Source organism: Tetrahymena thermophila, assembly GCF_000189635.1.
Source record: "Tetrahymena thermophila SB210 genomic scaffold scf_8254603, whole genome shotgun sequence".
In the NCBI taxonomy this organism is placed as follows: domain Eukaryota; phylum Ciliophora; class Oligohymenophorea; order Hymenostomatida; family Tetrahymenidae; genus Tetrahymena; species Tetrahymena thermophila.
The window spans coordinates 36,194-62,123 of NW_002476373.1; the positions used below are offsets into that span (position 1 = coordinate 36,194).

The following is a 25,930-nucleotide window of genomic DNA, read 5'->3' on the forward strand; positions in this document are numbered from 1 at the left end:
TATTCTAGTAAATATAATTAATACTAAAAAAATAATTATTATTTTCTTATAACAACTTAAATATCTTTAAAAAATTTATTTTTAAGATTTTATTCAATTAAAATATATATAAATACCTTTTAATTAGTAAATTTATTTTAAAATTAATAATTTGGAAAAATAAAAATATTTATTTTTATTAAACACTTATATTTTTCTAACTTAATTTTTATAACAGTTTGTTTGATTTATTTTTATTTGCTTACTTGTTTTAATATTACTTATTATGTATAAATAATATTTAGAAAATAACAAAAAAATAATTTTATAAACATTAAATAAAAACATTTAATAGAAAAAAATGAATGAAAGTAAAATAAAAATTATTTTTCTTTTTAAAAAATATAAAAAAGTCGACACTAGGGTTTGAACCTAGGATTAAGGTTTATTAGACCTTCGTGATACCTTCGTGATTACTACTTCACCATGCCGACTATAGCAGCATTTATATGAACTATAATGTAAATCAAGTTTAAAATTAAGTTAGAAAAAATAAAGATATTATTAAAATTTAAGTAGTTCTAAAATAATTTAAGTTGTTTTATATTTATTTAATTTAAGTTGTTTATTTGAAAAAAAGTTTATCTAAAAAATTTATTTAAAATAATAAGAAATGTTATGTTCTATGTTTATTATTTAAAGTAATTATACTTGATACATTTATAGTAAATCAAACAAATATTCAAAATTTATTTAAGCCTAACATATATTCTTATTAATTAAATCTAAATTAAATAATTCCATAATCTTTTATAAAAAATTAAAAAAAAATTTAGTACCTGTAAGTGTTAAATAAAATTTTTTTTGTTGGTAATTTATAGTATATACAGTATAAATTAAAATTTTTATATTTTATTTTTTAAATCAGAATATGCTTTCTAATATAAAAAAATAAAAATATAAAATCTTTGTTTTTTTAATTGAGATGAAAATTAAATATGAAAGAATTTTATTATTTATTTTTTTATTTAATTCTTTATATTTTATTTTATGAGCTATATAACTAATTAATTAATACATTCATATATAAATTTATGAAACTAATAGATTTATTTAAACTTAACGTAATGAAAAAAAACAATTAATTGATAAAATATGTAAAAATATTTAGTTGAATATTTGAAAAAATAGTTATTTATTTATTTAATATATAATAAATATAGTTGTTTGGAGAGTCAATAATTATCAAATCAATCATTAAATTAATAATTGAAATAATTTAAAAATATTAATTTAATTAATGAGTGTTTGATGCTGAATTGTATATTTGTTTGTACCCAAATAATTTAAAAAAGTGAATTCGTATTGATTATTTGTTTCTATCCTCTTTGAAAGAATTACAAAAAGCCCAGTTAAAATTTTAAAGATTCTAAAAAAAATTTATTGATTGATTAAGAAAATATTAACTAAAAAAATAAATCAATCAATCAATTAATAGATTTTTAGAGTTTAATTATGATTTATTCAATAATTTATTAATTTACTTTGGATATCTTAATATTTAAGCATATATTTTACTTCATACAAGAATTAAGATTAAAAATATTCACAAAGATTAATTAATTGATTATATAAGCAAGTAAGTAAGTAAGTTAACAAGTTAGCAGGTAGGTAGGGCATCGCTTAATAATTGTTGATTAGAAATAAGCAAGCAAGCTACTATGTTTAGTCAAGAAGAGGCCAAAGAATAAAATTCAGATGAGCAGAATCAAGAGATAAACGAGTAAGAAAGAAATTCTCTATTCAACTCACTCTCTGCTTAGCTATCTGTAAAAAATAATATAAAGCCACATATATTCTACAATTCTAAACTCAAAATTTAAATATTCAAAAGGATTACATCATTTCTCATCCCATAGGTAGTGGCGCAGGTAGCTTAGTTGTTAAGGTTAAATCAATTAAGACAAAAAAAGAATATGTAAAGTTATTTATTCTATTTGATATCTTTACCTTTTAAAAGCCAAAAATGCTATTAACATTTAATTATAACGAACGAGCACTTCTTGATCATATTTTTTAAAGGCTATAAAAGTAGTTGACAAATAAAGTTAGTATTACAAGTCAGCATACAAGAGGCTTAAAAATGAAATAGAGGTAGATTTATTTTTATAGCAAATGAGAGTGATATTTAAGATATTTTGTTTCAAATTTTAATAAAGATACATCTTGATCTTAAGCACAAAAATATTGTTAAGATGATCAAAAGTTTTGAAGACTCAGAAAATTTATATTTAGTTATGGAGTATTGTGAAGGAGGCGATTTGTTTCATTATTTAAAGCACCACAAAAAGTAATAAGTTAGCTTTTATTAGGAGAATTTAGTTTAATGGACATCTTTTTTTTGAATTTTTTATTTCTCAAAAGAAATATTCAAACATTATGAAAAAGCATTTAGTTAGTAATAGGCATTTCTAATATTTTAAATTATTTATTTATTAGACTTTCTGAAACAGAAGCAAAGCGGATAACTTATAAATTAGCAGAAGGATTGAAATATCTTCATGACAAATCTATTATCCATAGGGATTTAAAATTGGGAAATGTTCTTCTTAGTTCTGATCACTAGGTTAAAATTTGCGATTTCGGATTAGCAGTGAGATTGAATGGAAATGAATAAGAAAAGAATACAATTTGTGGTACTCCGAACTACATATCTCCGTAATAAATTTACATTTATAAAATAACCAAAATAAATATCTTAAAAAATATGATAACCATTATTAAATTAGTTTGTTTTTAACCAAAAGAAATGCTTTAAAATCATGAATTTAGTTTTTCGTAAATTTTAAAATTAGAAGGGTAATTTTAAAAAGAACAAGAAAATAGCTTTGAAAAAAAATACTTCTGTTAATGGAATTTTTTAAAATATAATAAAAAAAAATAATTTATAGGAAGCTTAATGATAAAAAAATGATTTTAATTCTATTTTTCAAAAAATAAGTTCATTTATTTTATCTTAAAAACTAATGAATTTGTCTTGTGTAAAAATTTCAAGTTTAGATCTTAAGAGAAAAATGATAAAATAAAATGAAAGACATTTAAGTTTTTTTTGATTGACTTTAAATATAAAATATACTTATATATACTTTATTTTGAATAAAATTATTTTTTACTTATAAATTCATATTAAATAAATAATGCTAATTGATATTTTATCTATTTAATATAGAGAAATTCTCAACAAATAACCTTATGGGATGAAAATTGATTGCTGGTCTTTCGGGTGCATTCTCTATGCATTGATTGTTGGCCATCCGCCATTTTAAGGTTAGGATATTGTTCAAACTTTAAAGAAAGTTACAAGTTAGGAACAGTTTTTTGAGTTGCCAAATAATATTTCTGATAATTTAAAGGACCTTTTAGTCAATATAATCAATTGGGTAGATAATTTTTTTCTCTAAATTACTAAATTTCTATTGAAAAATTTCAAATTTTATTAGATTGAAATAATCAATCTTCTATTTCAAATTTATTTTATTTTCTATTTCAACAAAGTTGTAAAACTCACTCTTAATTTAATTATTATAAATTAGAATTAAGATTCGAGGTTTACTATTGACTAGATTCTTATGCATCCTTTTTATGAAGAAATGAGGCAAAAAAGCGTAAAGTAGAGATAAGAGGAAGAGGAGTCTCTCTCTTTTTTTAATAGTATAAGGAGTGTAAAAGGAGAAGACTAAAGAATTAATGTGCATTAAAATGGGGTTAAAAAGATTGACATAAAGTATTAAGATAATTTTTTTAATTAGCTCGAACACAAAGAAGGATCTATGCCTAAGAAATCAAACAGCCCAACTAATATTCATGAAAGAAAAAATTAAATGATTTATAAAAATGATTAAATAGCTGCTTTAAAAAATAACAAAATTTAAAATGAAGATTTGAACATAATGAGTAATAATTTAAACTAAATACAATATAAAAAGTAATCACAAAATAATTTAGTCAAATAAAATGATAAGCAAATCCTTAATTAAAAAGAAATCAATTTTGCTAGGAAAAATAGTCCAGTTGATAGGTTCGATGTCGAAAATCAGTAAAATAACATGAATAAATAAAAAGATGATGCTTCTCATACAGTAAAAGTAAAAGAAATTCATTCTCATAATCAATAATTAAATATAAGAAAACAAAGTCCTACAAATCAAATTTTAAATTATGATAAAGATAAAATAGCTATTCCAGAAAGAAAGAGCTTAACACAATAAAGTCAAGCAATAAATTAAAATGATGTTTTCAAAAGCCCTAAATTAACATCTAATTAATAAGAAATTAAATAAACATTCATTAACAATATTGAAAAAATAAAAAGTAATCAACCACCTGTTCCTCAAAACTAACAGCAATAGAATAATAGTGCAATAACTACTTATGGTGGTTAAGAAAAAAGGGGAGTTAAATCTATAGTATATAATAATAGCAACAATCAAAATAATATAAATACAAACCAAAATAGTAATTAATATAATATTTAAAATAGTATCACTAATAACCAAATTAATCCAACTAATAATTATAAAACTGTAAATAGTAGCAACATAAATAATAATTATTATAGCAATACAAGCCAAAGTCAATAGTTCATTAATGGAATTAATCATTAACATGATATTCATAGCAGAACAGCAGCTAACTCAAATCATGATAAATATATAAAAAACACAAATAACATAAGAAATAACTCTCCTGTAAATAACAATTCTTACATTGAAAGAAACTAATCTCCAAATACACAAAATAACCATATGTCAAGCTCCTCTGTTTTGAACAATGGCTAATAATAATCATAACACAAGAATAATAGTTATTCTATTTCATAGAGCAAGGTGATTCCACTTCCTAAAAAGGTCCAAACTAGCTTCTTATAGAACTTAAATTCCCTTACAGATGTAGATAGATTTTCTCCTCCACATAATAATACAAATTCTACAAATACAACCACAAATAACTATGTCAACATTTAAAGTGAAATTAACAATTTTCCTCAACCTCAAACAGTATCTCATAACAGAACTAAAAATCAAGTTTCTTTTGAAAATAAACCAATTTAAGCCTAAGTCCAAAATTAAACAACACAAAAAGTAATGTAAAGTAGCGATCAAGGATTCTACAAGAAAAATAACAATCCTCCTTAATCTGTTCAAACCAACTTATAAAGAAATCAATCACCTTAACTGCATGTTGGAAATAAAAATACCAGTGATAATTTAAATTATTATCTTACCAAAAAGGATCACCCTTAATGTGTGGAGGACTAAGCAGATAAATATGAAGAGATAATTCATTAAAGAAAAAACGAAAATAAAATAATAAATAGGGAAAACAACATTAAAAGGATCAGTTCTGAACAAAACATATCGAGAGTAAGCACTGAATATAAAAATGGAAGCAATGATTTTAATACTTAAAATAAGTTAAACAACCAATATAATAATAATAAAATAAATATAGACTATACTTCTAATTAATTAATGAACAATAACTAATAATACAAAATAAATTAAGAATACAATCAAAATAAATTAAGCAATGATTTTAGTTCCAATAACAATAAAATGAATAATAACTATGTTTCTAATAAAATAAATACAGAATATAATACAAACAAAATGATTAATCATGACAATCCAAATAGAATGAGCAACGAAATCAATAAATCTAACGTTGATCATTATTCAAACAAAAATAATAGCGATTTTAATAAAATAAATGTTGATTATAACTCGAATAAGATTAATTATGATCCAAATAAAGCAAATATTGATTATAGTAGCAATAATAAAATAAATATTGAATTCAACAGTAATAATAAAATAAATAATGGTTATGTTTCTAATAAAGTTACTAGTGAAGTTAATAAATATAATTATGAAAGCAACCACAATAAATATGGCAATGAATAAAATTAATATAAAATAAAATATGAGTTTAGCAGTCCTAAGATGAATACAGAGCAGAATACTTCTAGATTAAACACAGATTACAAAGGTACAAGATTAAATACTGACTTTAATAATACAAGAGACAATACCGAATGTAATACATAGAGACTAAATACAGAGCAAAATACAGCTAGGTTAACCACTGAGTAATATAATCCTCAGAGAGTAATTTCTAAAAATAAAGCTATAATGTTCAGTATGGATAATCTCTAAGGTAAGCTAAATATGGAAAATGCCAATAATAGAATCTCTGTAGAATAAAACATAAATGGCAGATTTAACAATGAAATAATGAAAACAAATAATGAAAACTTAATTTTAAAAAATGGAAACGCTTAAAATATTTTAAACACAAATGCTCATCCTAAAATTATTGATAAAAAACAGAAATCTGAAGTACCTCTTATTTCACAAATTGCTAATTAACCAATGAGATCTTCATAAGTCTAATTAACTTAGTAGCAGCAATAGTAGAATATACCAATTACCTTTCTAAACGAAGATAGAGATTTATACAAAAAGCAAGAAAAATTTGATAAAGTAAAACATTTTAAAAATTAAACATCTGATAATGCTAACTATAGTCTAAATAACACAAACAATATTAATGGAAGCAATGAATATAACAAGGAGTTCTTCAATGCTCAATATCAATAATAACTCTAGGATTAACAAGAAAAAATGATGAATTCTAAAGTAAATACTTACCGCAACTCATAAATTTTTGAATCCTAGGTTGGCACCTAAAGAGTACAACAATATTCTGTAACTTATTTTATTTAATAAATTATTTAAAAAAAAAATAAAACTTTTTAAATGGAAAAATATATAGTAAATAATAAAATTAATAAATCCCAATTTTTTATAAAATAGGTTTAAGCTGTAAAGAGTAAGTCAAGAATTTAAAGTGGTCTAAAAACTGATGTTAGTGATAGCGAAACAAACAGTATAAGTAATTAAAATAGTACAACTAATAATTTAGAATATTACGAGTCACCTAGAATAAACACATTAAATCTTATGCTAAGCCCAGAAAGAAGAATACCAACTACTAATAATAGTACAGCTGTCAAAAATAATTCTCAAATGAAAAATCTTCTCTCTGGAAACAGTAAATTTGTTTATTAATTAATGCTTTCTTCATAATTTTAATAAAATAAATGAGTAGAGGATAACAGTTCTTGCAAGAATAATAGTAATAACACTAGTAAGTATAGTAGATTATCTCCTCTGAAGGTAGGAAGAATACCTCCAAGTAAAATAACAACTTAAAATGGAACGATAGAAATAACAGAAGGAAGAGAATTCATTCTTCAGTCAATTTAAAAAAACATAACGATGGTGATTTCTCCAGATGGCAGAGATGTAATTAAAATTAACTAGCACAATCAAATAGACATAAAAATGAATCATTTTTTATTATTTATTAATAGGTCACGTTGATAAAGTAAGAAGAGCCTTTAAATAAAAGGTAATACACAATCGATAGATTACCTGAGAAATATGTTTAATTTTATGATTATTGCAAGAAAATTTGTTAGACACTACAAAAAAATGCATAAGATAAATCTGCGAAGGTAAAACTTGAAAACGAAGATGGACAATTCTATTTATATGAGAATAAATTTGAAGGTGTATTTTCAAATGGTTTTATAGTAAATTATAAATTAAACTCTCAGAATCTTGAAATACAAACAAATAAATATGCTCCTAAAATTGTTTTTGATTTGCAAAAAGACTTAAAGCATGCTTCAAAAGAAATGAAGACAATTGTGCAAAAAACTCAGAAAATAATATCAATAATAACTTCAATGAAATCTTGAAAATAATAATCAAATAAATATAATTTGCTAATAACTAACTAAGTATTTAAGTAATTATGCTAATCTTTGAAACTAATTATCAAATAAGAATAAGAAGCTTTTTACTTATCTAAATATTATATTTAACATCTAATTAGCAACAAACATTATTTATTGAAGGAAAAATTTAAATAAAGCTAAAACAAACTACGAACTGAAATTACTAATTTAACTTAATTCAAATTAATTAATAACTATATTAAAATGTAATTAAAAATAAATGAATGCATAAAAGCTGTAAAAATGTATTTACTACTTAATTAATCTTATTTATTTATTTTGAAAATCCCCTACTACTAATCAACCAAAAAATATTTATATTAACTCAAGTTTTCATTTATTTATTTATAAGAATTTTTAATTTATTAAATTATAATATATAAAAAAAATAGAAATAAGCTGTTGCTTAAAAATTATAATTAGTTTGTTTGTTACTTTTTTCCTGATATTGTCAAAATATATTTTTTTATCAGGTTTTCATAAATTAATTCATTTTATATAGAAATATAAATAAGATATAAAAGTATTGTTTATCATTTAAAAACAAAAGAATAAAAGAATGAATAAATAGATTAATTTTTTGCCAAGTAATAAACCCGAAAACTTAATTTAGCAAAAAGATCTTATTAGTTTACCTTATTCAGCTTAAGTTATTTTTGATTGATAGAATATTAAAATCTCTTACAAAAAGTATTTGCTTAATTTTAAAGAATCTCATTTAGTGAAGTTTATTAAAATTTAAATTTTCTAATAAAATTCATTAATTTAGCATAAGATTAATTCCAATCTAAGTAGCTTGGTGTAATTTTGATAAATAAAAGTAAAAAACAAACTCATTATATTCATGATCTGATTATATAAATTAACTTGAATTAAAAAATCAATATATATAATGAATGATAAATTAAATTTAAATAAAATAAATAAATAATTATTACAGAAAATGAAAAAACAAACAAAAAAATAAATCATTTTATTTAATATTTTTTGTTATTATTATATATATCGTTCTAAATTAAATTTATTATCGTTCCATGAATAAACAGTTTTAGATAAAGACATATAAAATTAAGAATATTACTTTTATTTTATAATCATTTTATTTGTTTAATTAAGATATAATCTTAATTATCCTTGAAATCAATTATTGTCAAAATGATATTTTGTTAACAACTAATCTTTTAGATGTCAGAAAATTGTTTCTTTTTTTCAAGATGTGCTCTCCATTAATATTATTATTTCTTTAAATATTTATTCATAGAAATTAAAAAAATAGAAATAGTTAGCAAATTAGATATTGAATCAAATTATAAAATTGTATATAAGCCAAATAAAAATTAGACTAAAAAATTTTTTTTTTAGATAATTTTATAAGCTATAAAGGTTATCAAAAATAATATATAAAATCTATTTACTCGAGATTTAATTCCAAATATGTGAGACGTTTGCAGTTTGCTAAAGCAGAACCTAAGCCTAAAACTCCTTCATCGTCAATTTAATTATTTCTATTTAAATATTCAACGGAAATAATTTGCTTATTATAAAAAAGTTAAGCAAACAAAAATAATTAGAAATTAATAAAAAACTTTTGCTTGTTTTTTTTTATGAAATTAATTTAAAATAAATAAATTAAAAGATTTTTTAAAAGCTATTTTTTTTTACTCTAAATAAAGTTAAAATCTTAAGAGATTAGTGTATTTTGCTAAAACTGTAGCTAATTCTATGAGACCTTTGTTACTTATTTTATTTTAACTATTTTAGTATAAAATAAAATATTATTAAATAGTTAAAAAGATAAAATTAAGAAAATTATCAAAAAAGATTGATTAACATCAAGCATACATAATATGCTGAATGAATATGATAAAAAATTAAATAAAATGATATTTTTGGTATTATTCTAAATAAAAAATATAACTGCTATAAAAAAATATTAATATGTTTTTACGATAGTTTGAGATTTAAATATGAGAGCTTAGTACATTTTAATAAAGCAGAGCCTATACTTGAAACACCTTCGTCACCAATTTAATTTTTACTTATAATGTATTTAATTAAAATGAATAAATAGACATTTAAAAATTAAGAAGCATTAAATAAAATATTAAGTAAAGGGGAAGGTAAGGGGTTGAGTTTATCTCTTAAATTAAACTTTATTCTAAATTAAACAAGAAATTTCATTAAAAAATAATATTGAGTGGCTACACAATACCCTCTTACACATAATAAGAAAAAATTAAACAAAATTCTAATATATATATTTTTAGAGTTTTAAATTAAATTTTATACAGAAAGTTAGTTAATTAGTTAGTTAGTTCTCTACAAAAAGAAATAAATAAATTTACAAAGTTAAGAGAGTTAATTTTATGAGATTAGTGCATTTTGCTAAACTAATTCCTAAATCTGAAAAACCTTAATCATCAATAGAATTCCATCTATAAAAATGTTATTATCAATAAAAAATTAAATACAATAAAAAACAAGTTATTAAAATCAAATTTTAAATAGATTTATAATTTTATTTTTTCGTAAATAGGAATGTCATGATAGAAATTAATAATATTATTATTTTTACTTAAGATCAATTTTTAAATGAGAAAGACTAGGGTAGTTTAACAAAATAGAACCTAAGCCTGAAGTATCTTAAGGACCAATATTATTATCACTTTTTGATAAAAATTATTTTTTAGTAAGGATAATTTAAGAATCAAAATGTATATTGAATTTCAAAATAAAATAGACAGAAAAACAAAACTCAATTAAAAATAAATAAAATATTTAAAAAGTTAATAAAGATATTTTTGCTTGAGATTATATAAAAAATTAATAAATAAATAAATAAATAAATAAACAAAATTTACTTTAGTATTAGTTTTAAACCTGAGAGATTTGACTAGTTTTATTGTTTAAAGTTTAAGCATTGTAAACCCTAACCACCAAACTAATTATCACTTTTTTCAATTTTTAACAAAATTATATGTTAAGGATCAAAAAAATAAGAATAAATAGCAATTATTTAAAATATCTATTAAAAAATACCAATTCAAAATTTTATATGAATCAGAATAAATATTAGTTAGCTAATTAATTAATTAATTAATTAACCGAAATTCAAATAAAATTATTTTAATTAAATTTGGATAAAAAGAAATATCAAATATTATATGGAATATATTTATTTACTTGAGGTTGATTAGCAAATTGGAAAGATTTGCGCAATTTGCTAAAGCAAAAAATAATTCTGATGCACCCTATGAGCTAATTTAATTTTAACTTTTTCAATATTAAACAAAATATTATCAAATAAATTATTTATTTAAATTCTGAAATTAATAACCAACAAAAAAACTTAAAATTTAAATTGATAAATGAGCAAATTAGGAAAATTTAAAAAGTCAATTAACTGAAATGTTTGCTTTTAAAGACATTATAATTTTTTAATTTACTATTTATATATTTACTGTATTTAAACTCTCTATAATAAGACCCACCTCCTCCCCTAATTTAGAAAAAAGGGGGTCTTATAGTAAGGGGGATCTTAATATAGAGAGTAGAGTTAACAGTAATTAAAGAAATATAAAAATCATGTCAAAATAATAGTTTTTACTATAGATCGAGTGTCAAATTTGAGAGACTTATACTGTTTGATAAACTATAACCTAAAGCTGAGGCTACATTATCACCAAATTTATTGCGGCTTTTTAAATATCCAACAAATAAATGAGTAATTAATAAATTAAATAATTAAATCAGAAAAAGATTTAAAACTAAAAAATAATAAATCAGCTAAAAAGATATATTTATTAAATAAAGAAATTAGCTATTGTTTTACTATAAGTTAAGTTTCAAATTTGAGAGGTTAGGACATTTTGCTAAACCAGAGCATAAACCTTATGCACCCTAAATGCCTATTTTGTTCTAGCTTTTTAAATAATTATTTTTAAAAATATAATTTTAGGAAATAAGAATAAATACCTTTATAAAAAATGAATAATCTTAATAAAATTATCAAAATTTCAAACACATTAAAAATAAACAAATTAATTAATTGCTCGTGAATAAATTTTATTGTTTAAAATTATTTTTATATGAATTAGTAGATATTAAGAAACATTCAAAACCAAAAAAATATATTTACCCTAAGTTGATTCTTAAATTTGATAGAGTATTACATTTTGCTAAGCCACAACCTAAACCTAAGGCACCTTCATCGCCACACTCATTACCCCTTTTCAAATATTCAACAAAAGATATTTATTTATTGAATTACCAGTAATTAATTAATAAATTGATAATATTGACAAAAAATATAAAAAATAAGGAATTAAAAATAAAAAAGTCCATGTTATAAAAAATTTTCAACTTCTAAAAGAAGAGATTTTATTGTTTTAAATTAATTAATTTTTTATAAAGAATACCAATCAAAAGTAAATAAACTTTTACATGAAATTGAGTCCCAAATTTGACAGATTTGTACAATTTGAAAACGCACAGCCAAGATCAGCATAGCTTTATGGACTAATTTTATTGTCTCTTTTAAATAATATAAAAAAAATAGCATTAATTATTAACAATAAATTAAATAATATTAAAAAGATAATGATCAGGAAAATCCATTTTAAAATTAAACATATAAATTTATTTACAAAATACGAAGTTCAAAAGTTTTGAGATTAGGGAGATTTACTAAAGCAGAACCTAAACCTTGAAGTGCTTCATCATTAATTTTATTAGAGCTTTTTAATATTTAATATAAGTAGGTTAGATTGAAAAAATAAAATAATAAACTCACATCGCATTAGCTTAACTAATAAAAATAAATTAATTTATTCCAATTTACAAAAGTTTATTAATTTTAATAATATTTGGGGAAATAAATTTGAAAACAATAATTTAATTTTTCAAAATTAAAATAATATATTTTTTTTAAATATCTGAATTTATATCTTATATCAAACAACAAACCCCCATCAAAAATTAATAAAGTAAAATCAAAAGCAAAATAAATAATATGTTTTTACCACAGTGTCAATTTCATTTTATTGAGACTTTAGCATTTTGATAAACTAGAAAATAAGTTTAACGCACCAAGTGAACCAATTTAAGTGTAGCTTTTTTAGATATTGAGCAAAAAGTTATTAGTTTGTTTTAGAATATGGAAAAAGAAATTATTGATTCGAAAACATGAAACAGTAGGTATAAAATGAAAGTTATAAATCAATAGATTTAATAAAAAATTAAATATGGATAAACGAAAAGAAATAAGCCAGCCAAGTAAAAATATAATAAAGATATTTTACTATATTAGATTATATTTTTAAAATTCTGAGAGAAATATCACCATCTTTACAAAAAAATTTTTTACCCAAGATCAAGCCTCAAATTTGAGAGATTAGTGCAACTTGTTAAACCAGAACCTAAATCTGATATGCCTTTTACTCCAATGTTATTATCACTTTTTAGGTTTTCAATAAAATATTTGTTAGTTTGAAGAAAAAATGAATAAAAATTATGAAAAAAAAAACATTTTTAATTATATCATTGAATAAAATTGTGTATTAACTAGCAATCTAAAAATAATAAATATTTAAAATTATGTTCATACTTTAAAAATAAATATTTCAAAACTTAGAGAAAATAAACAAATATTTTACCCTAGATTAAGATTCAAATTTGAGAGATAGGTGAATTTTGATAATGCAATGCCTAAGCTTGACACATCCTCTCCATCAATTTAATTTTCACTTTTAATTATTGAATAATATTTTATTTAGTAAGCAAGCAAGAAAAGTTTAGATGTGAATTAAAGAAATGTATATCAGTATAAGTTCTAAATTGGATAAAAATTTAAAATAAATAGGAAAAAAGATATTTCATAATGAAATAATAAATAGGTCAAAAAATACATATCTTTATGGTTAATACTGCTTATTTTAACCAATATCCTAATTAACACCAAATAAATTAAAATTAAAAATTTTTTTTACTTTAGCGCGAGTGTCAAATGTTAGAGATTAATGCAATTTGATAAAGCAGAAATTAAGTTTGGTGTATCCTCTTTCCTAGGATAGCTTTTTATTTCGCAAAAATGGTTATTAGTTAATTTACTGTAAAAAAAATTAGAGTAAAGTAAAAGGCCAAAATTAAAATGTATTATTTAATTAAATCTAATAAAATAATAAATAAATAATAATAAGCTTGCTTTTAATAAATTTATTACTTTAGATCAATTTCTAGATCATTATGAGATAAAAAGGAAGAACTTAAAAACTTTTAAAGGATAATATTAAATTTTAATCATTTTAAGATATTTTAAGTTTACTTCTTCTAGTTCTCCAAAGCAATTTTTTTGCTAATTCATTTTCTTTTTAATTTTGCTTAATAACAACTAATTTAAATATTTAATTAATTATAAAAATAATAAAAGGTAAAGTTATTTTATACTAAGTATTTAAATCTATTTACCTAAGATATTCCCTTTATATTGATAATCCCCACTACCTTTATATCGTTTTTTATCGGAAAAATTGTGGTGTTATTTATTTATTTAGTTAGTTAGTTTTGGTGTTAAATCGTAGGGCTTACATTATTTGAAATAATAATTAATAGTCTTATTAAAATAACAACAATAAAATTTACAAACCTATTTTTAATGAATACTTATCTCTCTGTCTGTGTAAATTATTTCTTAAAATAAACTGCCATGAATACATATACTGTCTATGCCATTCTAGTATAATTTTAATTACAGTTTTTTAAAAGAATTAATCCCTTTTTTTGTTAATTTGCTTTGAAATTTTAACTATTTTTTTACAGAAAAATAATAAAGCTTCTTACTGATTACAATAATTGATAAGAAAATTTTTAATTATAATAAACAGTAAATAGCACTATTACGACTTATTAAAAAGTGAAAATAATAATTGCGAGAAATTATGTTATAAATTTTTTAATTAACCACAATTTGAGTAAATCTTTTTTTATTTTACAGGTAATTGAATGTTTAGGAATTGCTATCTATAGTAATGAGCTTCTTCGTTTTATTTGCTAAAGGTTGATACAAATTTTTTAATTTTTCTCACATTTAAAGTGTGTATCAACATGTATTTTAACCATTAAACTATAAAAGTAATATATTTTTTATTTATCATTTAATTTTTAATTTGAATTATTGCATCAAAAAAAAGATCATATTTAATTAAAAATAAATGGACATTAATCATTTATTTCTTCTTAATTAAGAAAATTATTTACATTAATTTAAAGAAATTACAAAATATACTAGTTATTTATTATTGAAAAATATAAAACTTTTCAAATTTGATCTATAAATAAATGGGACACAATTTAGTTATGAATAAAGTAAATCTTTTAATGGATAGTCTATCCTCGTTAATTAACTTAGGTTTACTTTCATTTTTAAAAAGATTTAACTTAATTTATTTTGAAAAACCCTAAATTTTTTAGATTCTGGAAAAATTAAAGTTACTTTTAATAACATTTGATAAGAAGTTTGTGAAAAATAATAAGCAAAGTAAATTTATAATTTTAGTAATAAATAAAAGATAAAAAAATTAATTAATCAAATAAAAGAAATTTAATATTCATTCAACTAGTCTTTATAATATATAATAATTAATTAATTTTTTAGTTCAATACATTTATTAAAAAAATAAATTAGATTTCAGTTTATTATCTTCAGAAAAGATGTATTTCTAAGAATTTTTTTGAATTTAAAAACCAGCTTCCACAAATAATTTAACTAATAAATGAATTATAATAGAATTAAATATTTTTCAGTAATTTAAATAATTATATTGATAGACAAGATAATTAATTTTATTTGACAAAAGTAATAAATAAATACATTTAATCATTTTAATTTCATTTTTAATTCGTATTCAAATAAAAGAATTAAAATTAATCAAATTTACAAATATAAATAAGTCATACATGAAAAAGGCTAAGCTTAATCATATGTAATAAATGCATTGTAGTAAAATATATAAAACAGATTTTTGTTAACAATAAAAGGCAATTAAAAATATTTTTCAATTTACTTAGATTAATATGTTTATTTACATATACTATAAAGGTTAGACCATAAAGAATATTATAGCTAGTTATTGCTAATATTTAAAAATATTATTTTGTTGCAATTAAAAATTTTTTAGCATTTACAATATATAAAATTAATAAATAAATAAATTAAATAAATAAATATTATATATTTTAGACCAATATAAATCATCATTTTTAGACTATTTTAAAATAAATATTTTGTTAAATTTTAATTCATATAATTCCAAAAATTTTCTAAAATGGCCTTAATTAAAGGTTGCCTTAATGAATGAGGAATTACGGTATATGTTAGTTAGCTAAAAATATTTAGTTTTCACCTTCAGTAAGTTATAATATTTAGAGAAATTTTACTAAGGTTGGTAATTTAATATCTAAATAAGAGAAACAGATTCAAGAGTGAAATAAATAGCTAATAATTTATTATACTATATTTAATTGAAGTAAATTAAGCATGATAATTTATTTAAAGGAATAACTTAACAAATTACAATATAATTAAGAAGATATGATTAATTTATATTAAATATAAGTTTTTTGTATTTTTCAAAATAAATTTAAAATAAAATAATTTCTAACTAAAAAGCTGTTTCAATTTATATTAATGAAGGCGAAGACTAAGAAGATTCGCTTCGCCAAAAAATAAAATTTACAGATTCTAAAATCCTCTACTAGCGAAAATCTTTTTTTTTCAACATTCTACTAAAATAAAATGATTGATCTAAATTTTTTCAAGCTAAAAAGCATAAAAGAAAACCTAAATAAATGCATTATATATTTTTTATTATTATTAATTAATTAATTAATCAAACTTATTTATAAAAATTCAGGTTTTAAATTCTTGCATTTGCATCTCAAGAATAAGGAATTAATTCTTTGAAGTGTTATAATTTTACATTCATTTTGATTAGATTTTTAAGTTTTAATGACATTTTTATAAAAACGAATTGACAATATTATTTTGTAAATGGGAACTGAGCTAAAACTTACTTGATATTGTTTGAATTTTATTTGGATAGTAGGCTAAATTTAAAAATAATATGAATGAAGATGATAGTGCTTAACAAATTAAAAATCAAAATAATTACCACAAAATGAGTTTAAAAAAGTTAAATATGAATAGTAATTAAATAACTATTTTAGATTGTAAACATTTAGTTTCTTAAGGATGAATTAATTAATTAATGAATGAATAAATGTACGAATCTCCTTTAATATATATTGTAAATAGAATTTGCTTAATTTGATATTTATTTCATCTAAATTTCTTCTTTTTTTCTAAATCTGGAATTGATTACAAAACTTTATCAAATTTTTTCAGATTTAAAGTGGGTGTCAGCCAATATTTTAACTATTAAATTGTAAATGAATAAGGATTTTTATCCACCATTTAAATAGTTTAATATCTGGCATATTTTACTGAGAAAGTTTTAATAATTTTAGTATTTTAATTTCAAATGTAAATTCTTTATTCCTGCTAAATTACATTGAAAAGAATTAAAGTTCATTTAAGGGAAACGCAGATATTACATATGGAAAATAAAGAATAGAGGAGCATAATTCGTATATTCAAAATGGAAAATAATACATATTAAAATTTTGTGGCTTTCCCTTGATGCAATTATAATTTTACCTTTTCGAAAATTATTAATTGAGGGGGACTACTTTTATTTATTTATTGCTTGATTGATTGATCATATTACAAATAATCTATGTTGTAAAAATTCATTTTCAATTTTTGATGTTAAGACTTTATGATTGAAGATAAAATTATAGGTTACTATCTGACTTATAAATATGTAGGTAAAATTGTCTTTTTGTTCTTGAGAAATTCTGTAATTTAAATCAATATATTTGAAAATGTAATTTCATATGAGAATTTATCTAAGAAAAAATTAGACTGATAAATGATGACATTTCAGAAGTAAAGAAATTCTTATAGAACTTCTAAAAAAAACTTTACACTAATTTTGTTATAATTATCAGAAATGAACAAGTTATTATGAAAATTGAATGAAAAATTATATTTGGATTGTATTTATCTTGATTTAATTTCATTCATTGAGTATCCTAATCAAATAATTAATTTCAATCAATTTAGATTTGCTTTACTTTCCTTATAAAAGAATTAGGTTATAAAATCAATCAATTAATTATTGTAGTAAGTCCCCCTAATTGATTTATTTTAGATTTACTCTGAATTGATTTTTGATAAATCGATTTAATTTAAATAAAGTTATATAAACTCTATCTATCTATCTAACATACAAGCATACATACATACTAATTACCCTCAAAATTCATATTAAATTTGGAAGCCACAAACAGCTAAAATTTATAATTTATTTATTTATTTTATTTATTCAAAATCTCTTTTTATTTTTTACAAGGAACCAACAACTAAAGAAAAAAATAAACAAACATGGAAGACGCTAAATTAATTCAAGCTGCTAAGGACGATTTAAAGCCTACCCTTTTAAGCAAAACAACTGCTGCTTTATTGGGAGTTTCTTCTTTGATTGGCTGGAGTGCTATTCTTAATTCGTTTGATTATTTCGGTAATAAATATCCAAAGGAAACTTACCATGACGTCACTTTCTTATTTCCAATTCCATTAAAGTTTGCTTCTTTTATATGGGGTTTGGCCATGGATTACCTTTCGAAAAGATATTCGATCAAAATTAGAATTGGTCTTTGTCTTGGAATCTAATCTCTCTTTATGATTGCAATGCCACTTGTTGCTCTTCTTTTACAAAACTGGGCTGGTTTCTCAATTTGCATGATTTTATGTTTCTTAATAGGTACTACAACTTGCATCTCCTAGAATTCTAGTATTGCAATGCTTTCTTAATTCGATAAAAAGAGTCAAGGTAAATAATTAATTAAATAAATAAATTTTAAAAAAAATAACATATTTTAATTAAAATCCTTATTACCAATTAATTAATTTTGTTTGTTGATTTAAATTTATAAATAAAAAAATAATTTTTATCTATAATTGCTATTAATTAAATGCGCATTTTCTTTCTAAAAAAAATAATAATAATTTTTTCAAAAAAGGAATTTACTGGATTTTTACTGCCTGGAGTGGACTTTCAATGAATGTAGGAAGAGCAATAGTGCTTGGTATTTTTGGTGATAACGATGCCGGAATTAATAATGGTACTATAGTTTACTTTGTCATGGCTGCCATTACTATTTATACAACCATTTTCTGTCTTTTTAAATACTTAAAATCTGATCATCACTAAGAAATGATGGCTCTTCACTCCGCTTAAGATACCGCTTATGAAAACACTACTGAATAAATAAACTATCAATCTGTTAGTGACTCTCCCAGCAGCAATCCAAACCAAGAACAATTAAAAGTTAGATTGATAGCATGCTTAAAGAAAATTAAATTTATAGCTATTTCTATCTTTTTCACATATGTAGTGACTTTCATGCTTTTCCCTGGTGTATCCATTTTCTAAAAATAATTCACTATTATTCAATCTTTGGCTTGGTTTAGGTAAATATTATTAAAACTTACTTTTACTTTCTATAGCAAATAAACTAAAAAAAATTTATTGTATTCCAATTAAAATTAATTAAATTTATTAAAAAAAATAGTGTATTAATGTAATTGTCTTACAATATTGGTGATTTATCAGGCAAGGCTTTGAGCAGTCTTCATTTCTACAACTCTACTATGATGTATATTTTGAATATAAGCAGAGGCATCTTCTTCTTTACTTTCCTAATGAGTGCAAGAGATCCATCTAATGCCTTTTTTGGTAATGATTACTTTGCTTTTGTTGATATATTTTTGTTTGGTCTTTCAAACGGACTCGTTACTGGCGGTCTCATGTAATTAGGACCTCAAAGAGGCTAAACTCCTGATGAAAAAAATTTAATTTCCTTAATTCTTGCATTTAGTCTGACTTTTGGTATATCTGTAGGAGCATTTTTGGCCCTCTCTCTTGAATAAAATTGATCCTTATGAAAAAAAATGTGTCTAAAAAACAAATAACAAAAAATAATAAATAATCTAATTTAATTTTATCTTATTTAAAAATATTAATGCTTTTATTTAATTTATTTACCCTACCTATGTATTTATATAAATTTGTGTAAGTCTATTCATATATTCCTATCATCTTTATCAGTTTTTTTAAATCACTTTCAAAAATAATTAACTATTTATCATTGATTAAGAGTTCTCTAATAAATAACAAATTTATTTATTGACTATTTTTCTTTCATTTTTTTGAATCTAATTAAATTTTTAAGCTTCTTTTTCTCTAAAAACTTTATTAATGATTACAATGAAAAGATTAATCAATAAATTTAAAAAAAGTAAAATTTCAATAATTTAAAAATATTTTTTAGATGAAAATAAATAAATAAGTACTTATTTATTTTGTTTTTATTGGTATTTTACAAAGTTTTAGTTTTTTAATGCTTATACAGCCATCATTATCATAAATGAGAAATATTCTTTCAGATAAATTTGTCTTTTCTTTAAATTTAAATAAGACAATTAATTATTGATCATTCACGATTTTTATTTTATTATTTTTAAAAATTTACTGATAACTTTTAATTCAGTTTATTTTGAAGATCCATTAAATATATAATTATTTTCTATTAGTGATAAAATAATTAACGAATTTCAAATCTTTGAAGTGAGCTAACATTAAAATATTACGAATGCTATATATCTAAATTTTGATCGATTTATTTAAGCAGTAATTAATATTTTTACAGCTTAATAATTTAAATAAAATTGAATGAATAATCAAATTTATTCTTATTCTTCTTAAATTCAAAGTGAATTTTTATTTATTTGCAATCATTACATAATATAATATCTGTACATGCCAGACTTTCAATGAATTATTTATAAATTTCTTTATTAAATGATTTGTTAAGCATCTTAATTTTTTATTCAAACAAATTTATTTGATTAATTTTTCAAATAATCAAGAAAATTAGAAAAGGTAAATCAAGGGTTTTCTTTTTTATAATTAATTAATTAATTCAAAAAATATATAAATATAAATAAGAGGATTCAAAAAAAAAAGTAAATTAATATTGGAAGAATGCCAGTTTTTGAGGAAATTTATTCACACAGTTTTTAAGAAAAATAAAGTAATAGATATGATCTGAAATGTGAGTGATATACTAAATGTATTTCAAAATCAGTAGAATGATGTACAGATCTATCTATTGCGGATTAGTTGTAACAAGATTTAGAAGCAATTTTTTTTCTAAATCAATTCATTAAGTTTTTAAAACCCCACTTAATACAACTAATCATTAATTCATCTTTTCCACCCAAAAGATGAATGTGAAATAAATACAAAAAGGCTGCATCGATGAATAGGCACTAGATTCTTCTTGAATAATTTACTTTGAAATAAAAATGCATCTATCTATTGTTTAATCCTCGTAGATGCTTAAAAATGCTGAATAGTGGCGAAAGCAATGAAGCTGACTTGATTCAAACAGTAAGATTATCTTAATCCCGAAGATAATCATCTGCTTGAAAAAAGTCTTCTGAGCAATTAGACCTATTTAATAAAAGCAATTGTCAAAAAATATATCTCTATTTATACTAGAAAACAACTAGTCTAAAAAATCAACTATAGTCTCTATTTGTAGTCTAGGAAAAAAAGCTCAATGCGGCACTTGAAGATTTATGTTTGTAAAAAAAATTATAAAAAGAAAAAGATATTGATTGATATGATAAATCTCCTGAAATCTCTCGCTAAATCGCTACTAAGAAAAATAAGAAAAAATAAGAAAGAAAGAAATTAATTAAGAAAGAAAAAAATTGATAAAAGAAAAAAAAATAATAAGATCAGATAGAAAGATAAATAGATAGATAAAAAAATAAAATTAATAAAAGAATAAAATTACAACAAAAAGCAAACAAATAATAAATAAATAAACATAAATATAAAAAACAAAATATTTTGAATTTATATACACGCTACGCATTATTTTCAGTCAGATTTCTATATTATTTGAATTATTAACTCAATTAGCTTCAACATATTAAAGTAAATTTTCACTATCTTTATTTAATTCTATGAAAAATGGAACTTAATAGTTTTTATTTGAAGATCCTTATGAAGTAGTTGTTCGAATAATCAAAATTTAAACAGTTAGTTATAAAAAAGAAAATCAATTAATTTATTTATTTATTTATTTACTTACTTACTTTTTATTGTTTTTGTAAATGAAATTTCTTACTTTCAGACTTTATCAATTCTAAAAAAGAAAAGCTTAATTTACTTTTGTTTTTACCCACAGAAAATCCTTAATATTTGTTTGATCATTTTATTTTTTATTGGGTAAACTTAAAATAAATGAATTAATTAATGAATGAAATAAATTAATAAATGTATTTAACAAATTAGTGAAGAAATTTAAGATTATTAGATAAGTAAACAAGTAAATAAATTTATTAGCTTAATAATAATGAAATACTTACTATCTTTATATGTATTATTCATTTTAAGATAATCCATTTAATAAAGGAAAATTAAATGTTAAATTTACAAAGATTAGATATATTAGACTAATAGGCAAATTTTCATAAAAAATTCAATTTAAAAAATAGATAGATGGATAGATGGAATAATTTTAAATTGATTATTCATTTTTTTACAATTTATTTATTATTTTTTAAGATATGCCAATTAAATAAATTTCAGTATTATGTATCCATTCCACTAGATAGATTTTATATGTTATTTAATTTATTCTATTTTATTATTTTTAATATAAAATAAAAGATAATAATAAATTTTAATATTTATTTTTTAGTAAATTTAAAACATTTAATAATTTGTTTTTTTATTAATTTATTATATTTGATTTTAAAAATTAAAATATACCATTTTGCAATAAATATTTTCTTTTCTAAGTAGAATCCATCCTTAGTAATAATAATATGGAAATTAATTTATAACAAAATTTGTAAAAATGAAATGCTATTAATAAATAAAAAAATAATTTTTTCTTATAAATTGTTTACTTAGTCTAAAACTATTTTTGTATTAAATTTTATAAAAAGCTTATTATAAACTACTTATCTATTTAATTAATTATGTCTTTTAATAAGAATTTCCTAAGTGAAAACGTAATAATTCGACTATTTATTTGAAAAAAATTGTTCATCATAAAATGCTTAATTTATTTTATGTTTATTAATTAAACAAATAGTAATTTCCACATAATGATTTTATGAAGACAATTTGTGAATTAAAATAGTAAAAAAATTAATTTTAACATTTTTCCATCTATTAACCAAGTAATGATAATATTTAAAAATATTTTGTTTATTTATAGCATAAAAAAAATATTAATGTTTTACAATATAATTTAATTATAACTCATAGATAAATCTAGAGATACTCTTTATTTTTCTGAATTGGTTATGCCAAATTTAGGTTGGCTTTGTTTGCTCTTAATTAAATAAAAAATGCTTTAATAAATAAATAAATGGTGATTATATTTGAAATTATATTTTCTTTTATTTAATTTGAGATGAGAAATAAATATCTTTCTTTGAAGATTTCAATTATTTAAATTATAGTTTTTTCATTTTCTTTGAGAAAATTGGCTTTAGAGTGATAATAATAAATTAAATTTCAAATAAATTAAATAAAAAAAAATTTGATAAATAAAGAACGAAAGAAAAACAAAAGGAAAAAGATTTAATATTACTAATCTGCAGAAATTCATTCTAATATATAAAAGGTACTGACTACCTTCTAATGTTAAAATGAATTTGAATGTAGATAGTAGTATTCTAAAAGTAGCTTTAAATAGCAGCAGTGCACTTTATCAAAGTTTTTAATTTGGAAGCTGTATGTCTGCTTTGATATAAATAAGATCTCGTATGACATAATATCTATCTAAATTGATTTTCGCATGCTCATTCAATATTTAGATTTATCGTCATTAAATTATTCTTTGTCAATCAAAGTCCTAGCTTACAGCTTAAGTTTTTTACTCCACCAACAAATGAAGCCACCCACCTTCTATTTGTTGCCAATATTCCAACCAATTCAATTGACACTAAATATGAATTAGAAGGATAATTACGCTGCTGCATTTAAATCTCTTTAGAAGCAAAAAATCACTCCAGTTTAAAGTATGAAAAACTAAAAAATGGCAAATAATTTAAAAAGTTTTTAAAATCTCCACCAATCAATTAATTTAAATTATTAGCGCCTCCATTTTAGCATGACATACACGCACTAAGATGCATTTTTATTAGTATTCTATTATATATAAAAAGTATTTTTTAATTAAAATAAAATAGGCCTTATTATAAAAAGAACAAACAACTTATCTCGCTCGTACTTCGCTCTCCAACTGTGCCAAACCACCTAATTTTTAAAAGCAAAATAAAAAGAAAGAAAAAGATTAAATAAAAAGAATAATAAAAGAATTAATAAAAATTAAATTAATTAATTAAATAAATAAATAAATAAATAAATAATTAAAAACTAAATAAATAATAATAAACCAAAAATAAAATATAACAAATAAATAAATAACTTAAAAACAAAGAAAATAAAAAAACAATATCTAACATTAACGAATGTCTTGAGCACACATTTAAAATTAAAATTTTTATGTTTCTTGATTTCTATGATTTCTTCATCATTCATGGTTTATAATTTTGTTTATATGAGATGAAAACGTTAATTTCCTCCTTAAATTCAGTTAGAAATAAATAAATAAAACAATTATTTCTTTAAAACGATATTAGATAGACCAAATTTTTGCAAGTCAATACTTATTTGTAAAATTGGATATGAAGTTAAGTATGAAAACACCATGGAACTAAAAAGAGATAAATAAATAAATCAAATTTAAGTTTTGCTCTCATAAATTTCGAATATTGTTAAAGAAATAAATAACACAAACTTGAGAAATCAGATACATTTAATAGATTTAATTACTAATTATATAATGTTTAACATTTTTACTTTCGCAATAAATTCTTATTTGAATTCTTTATTAATCATCTTTCAATAATTCCATGAAAGCAAGATAAACAAATCTGAATTTATACAAATATTTTTTAATTTTAAATCTACAATAAATTTAAATTTAAGTTTAAGGACAATTAAATATTGTTAATCAATAAACACATTTTATTTATTTATTTATTCAACTAACATACATGATTTATTAATTAAAAGAATCTTTTTTGAATCACTTTGTTTTTGTATAGTTTTTATTAATTTGTATGTATGTATCTGTCAGTCAGTCAGTCTCTCTTTATGTTAAATAAGAAAAATTTAAGTAAAAAATTTGAATATTTTTATTAGATCTATTAAATTTATATGGATAGGATGAATTAATTAGACCCTTTAAATAAGAATCTTGAATATTTTTTATAATTTCAGCATTAAATAAGTAAAATAAAGAGCAAAATTTTATTAGTATAAAAATAAAGTTAAAAATGAATGTTTTGGAAATATTCTTTCTATTATTTGCAAAAATAATTTTTTAACTTAAGCTTCCATTTTTTTTATAGAATAAACATCTCTATAAACAAATAAGGATAATAAAGATAAGATTGGATTTAATCAAAGTAAGATTTAAAATCTAATAACAGAGGTTTTTTAACTTTTAAATATCTAATTATAAATTTAATTTATCAAATTAAAAATTATAGTAGTAAATCGAAAATAAAATTATTAGTTTGATTGGTTGTTTTATTATTTATTTGAATATTTATTTTTCATTTTATATAATAAAATTATAATTTGAAGGAAATAACTAAATAATTCATTTCCATCCAAGTATTTTCTGAAAAAAACTAGAAATTTGTATTATAAATAAATAAATAAATAATTAAAATTAGATAAATTGGTATTAAAATACTTAGTGAAATTATGGAAATCACTAAATAAAGTGAATGTAAAGACTCGAAAGCAATTTAAACCTTAAATAGAGTTTTTATAAACAAATTTTTTAGTTTAGCACTATGAATTA

The 25,930-nt window shown here is 20.6% G+C and overlaps 4 protein-coding genes across 4 annotated transcripts; 3 read left to right on the plus strand and 1 right to left on the minus strand. All coding sequences in view use genetic code 6, as the record gives it.

Annotated features, from left to right (window-relative positions):
• Window positions 1-1,700: 1,700 nt before the first annotated feature.
• TTHERM_01046870 (Serine/Threonine kinase domain protein) lies at window positions 1,701-7,804 on the plus strand (the record flags this gene model as incomplete). The annotated part of the gene is made up of 10 exons (XM_001018001.2): window positions 1,701-1,808; window positions 1,874-1,957; window positions 2,062-2,133; window positions 2,199-2,329; window positions 2,479-2,697; window positions 3,209-3,419; window positions 3,573-6,746; window positions 6,855-7,092; window positions 7,150-7,346; window positions 7,415-7,804. The coding sequence occupies 10 exons, from the start codon at window positions 1,701-1,703 to the stop codon at window positions 7,802-7,804; spliced, it is 4,824 nt and encodes a 1,607-aa protein (XP_001018001.2).
• A 1,189-nt stretch (window positions 7,805-8,993) lies between these two features.
• On the minus strand, window positions 8,994-14,204 carry TTHERM_001046873 (hypothetical protein; the record flags this gene model as incomplete). Its single annotated transcript, XM_012798108.1, has 19 exons — window positions 8,994-9,084; window positions 9,259-9,348; window positions 9,506-9,595; window positions 9,792-9,881; window positions 10,189-10,278; window positions 10,419-10,508; window positions 10,705-10,794; window positions 11,027-11,116; window positions 11,451-11,540; window positions 11,676-11,765; window positions 11,982-12,071; window positions 12,287-12,376; window positions 12,490-12,579; window positions 12,865-12,954; window positions 13,209-13,298; window positions 13,498-13,587; window positions 13,831-13,914; window positions 14,064-14,113; window positions 14,166-14,204. The coding sequence occupies 19 exons, from the start codon at window positions 14,202-14,204 to the stop codon at window positions 8,994-8,996; spliced, it is 1,614 nt and encodes a 537-aa protein (XP_012653562.1).
• A 4,140-nt stretch (window positions 14,205-18,344) lies between these two features.
• On the plus strand, window positions 18,345-19,898 carry TTHERM_01046910 (equilibrative nucleoside transporter family protein; the record flags this gene model as incomplete). Its single annotated transcript, XM_001018005.1, has 3 exons — window positions 18,345-18,792; window positions 18,983-19,433; window positions 19,535-19,898. 3 exons carry the CDS (start codon window positions 18,345-18,347, stop codon window positions 19,896-19,898), a joined length of 1,263 nt encoding a protein of 420 aa, XP_001018005.1.
• Window positions 19,899-24,182: 4,284 nt separating this feature from the next.
• Window positions 24,183-24,533, plus strand: TTHERM_001046912 (hypothetical protein; the record flags this gene model as incomplete). Its single annotated transcript, XM_012798109.1, has 1 exon — window positions 24,183-24,533. One exon carries the CDS (start codon window positions 24,183-24,185, stop codon window positions 24,531-24,533), a length of 351 nt encoding a protein of 116 aa, XP_012653563.1.
• Window positions 24,534-25,930: the final 1,397 nt, after the last annotated feature.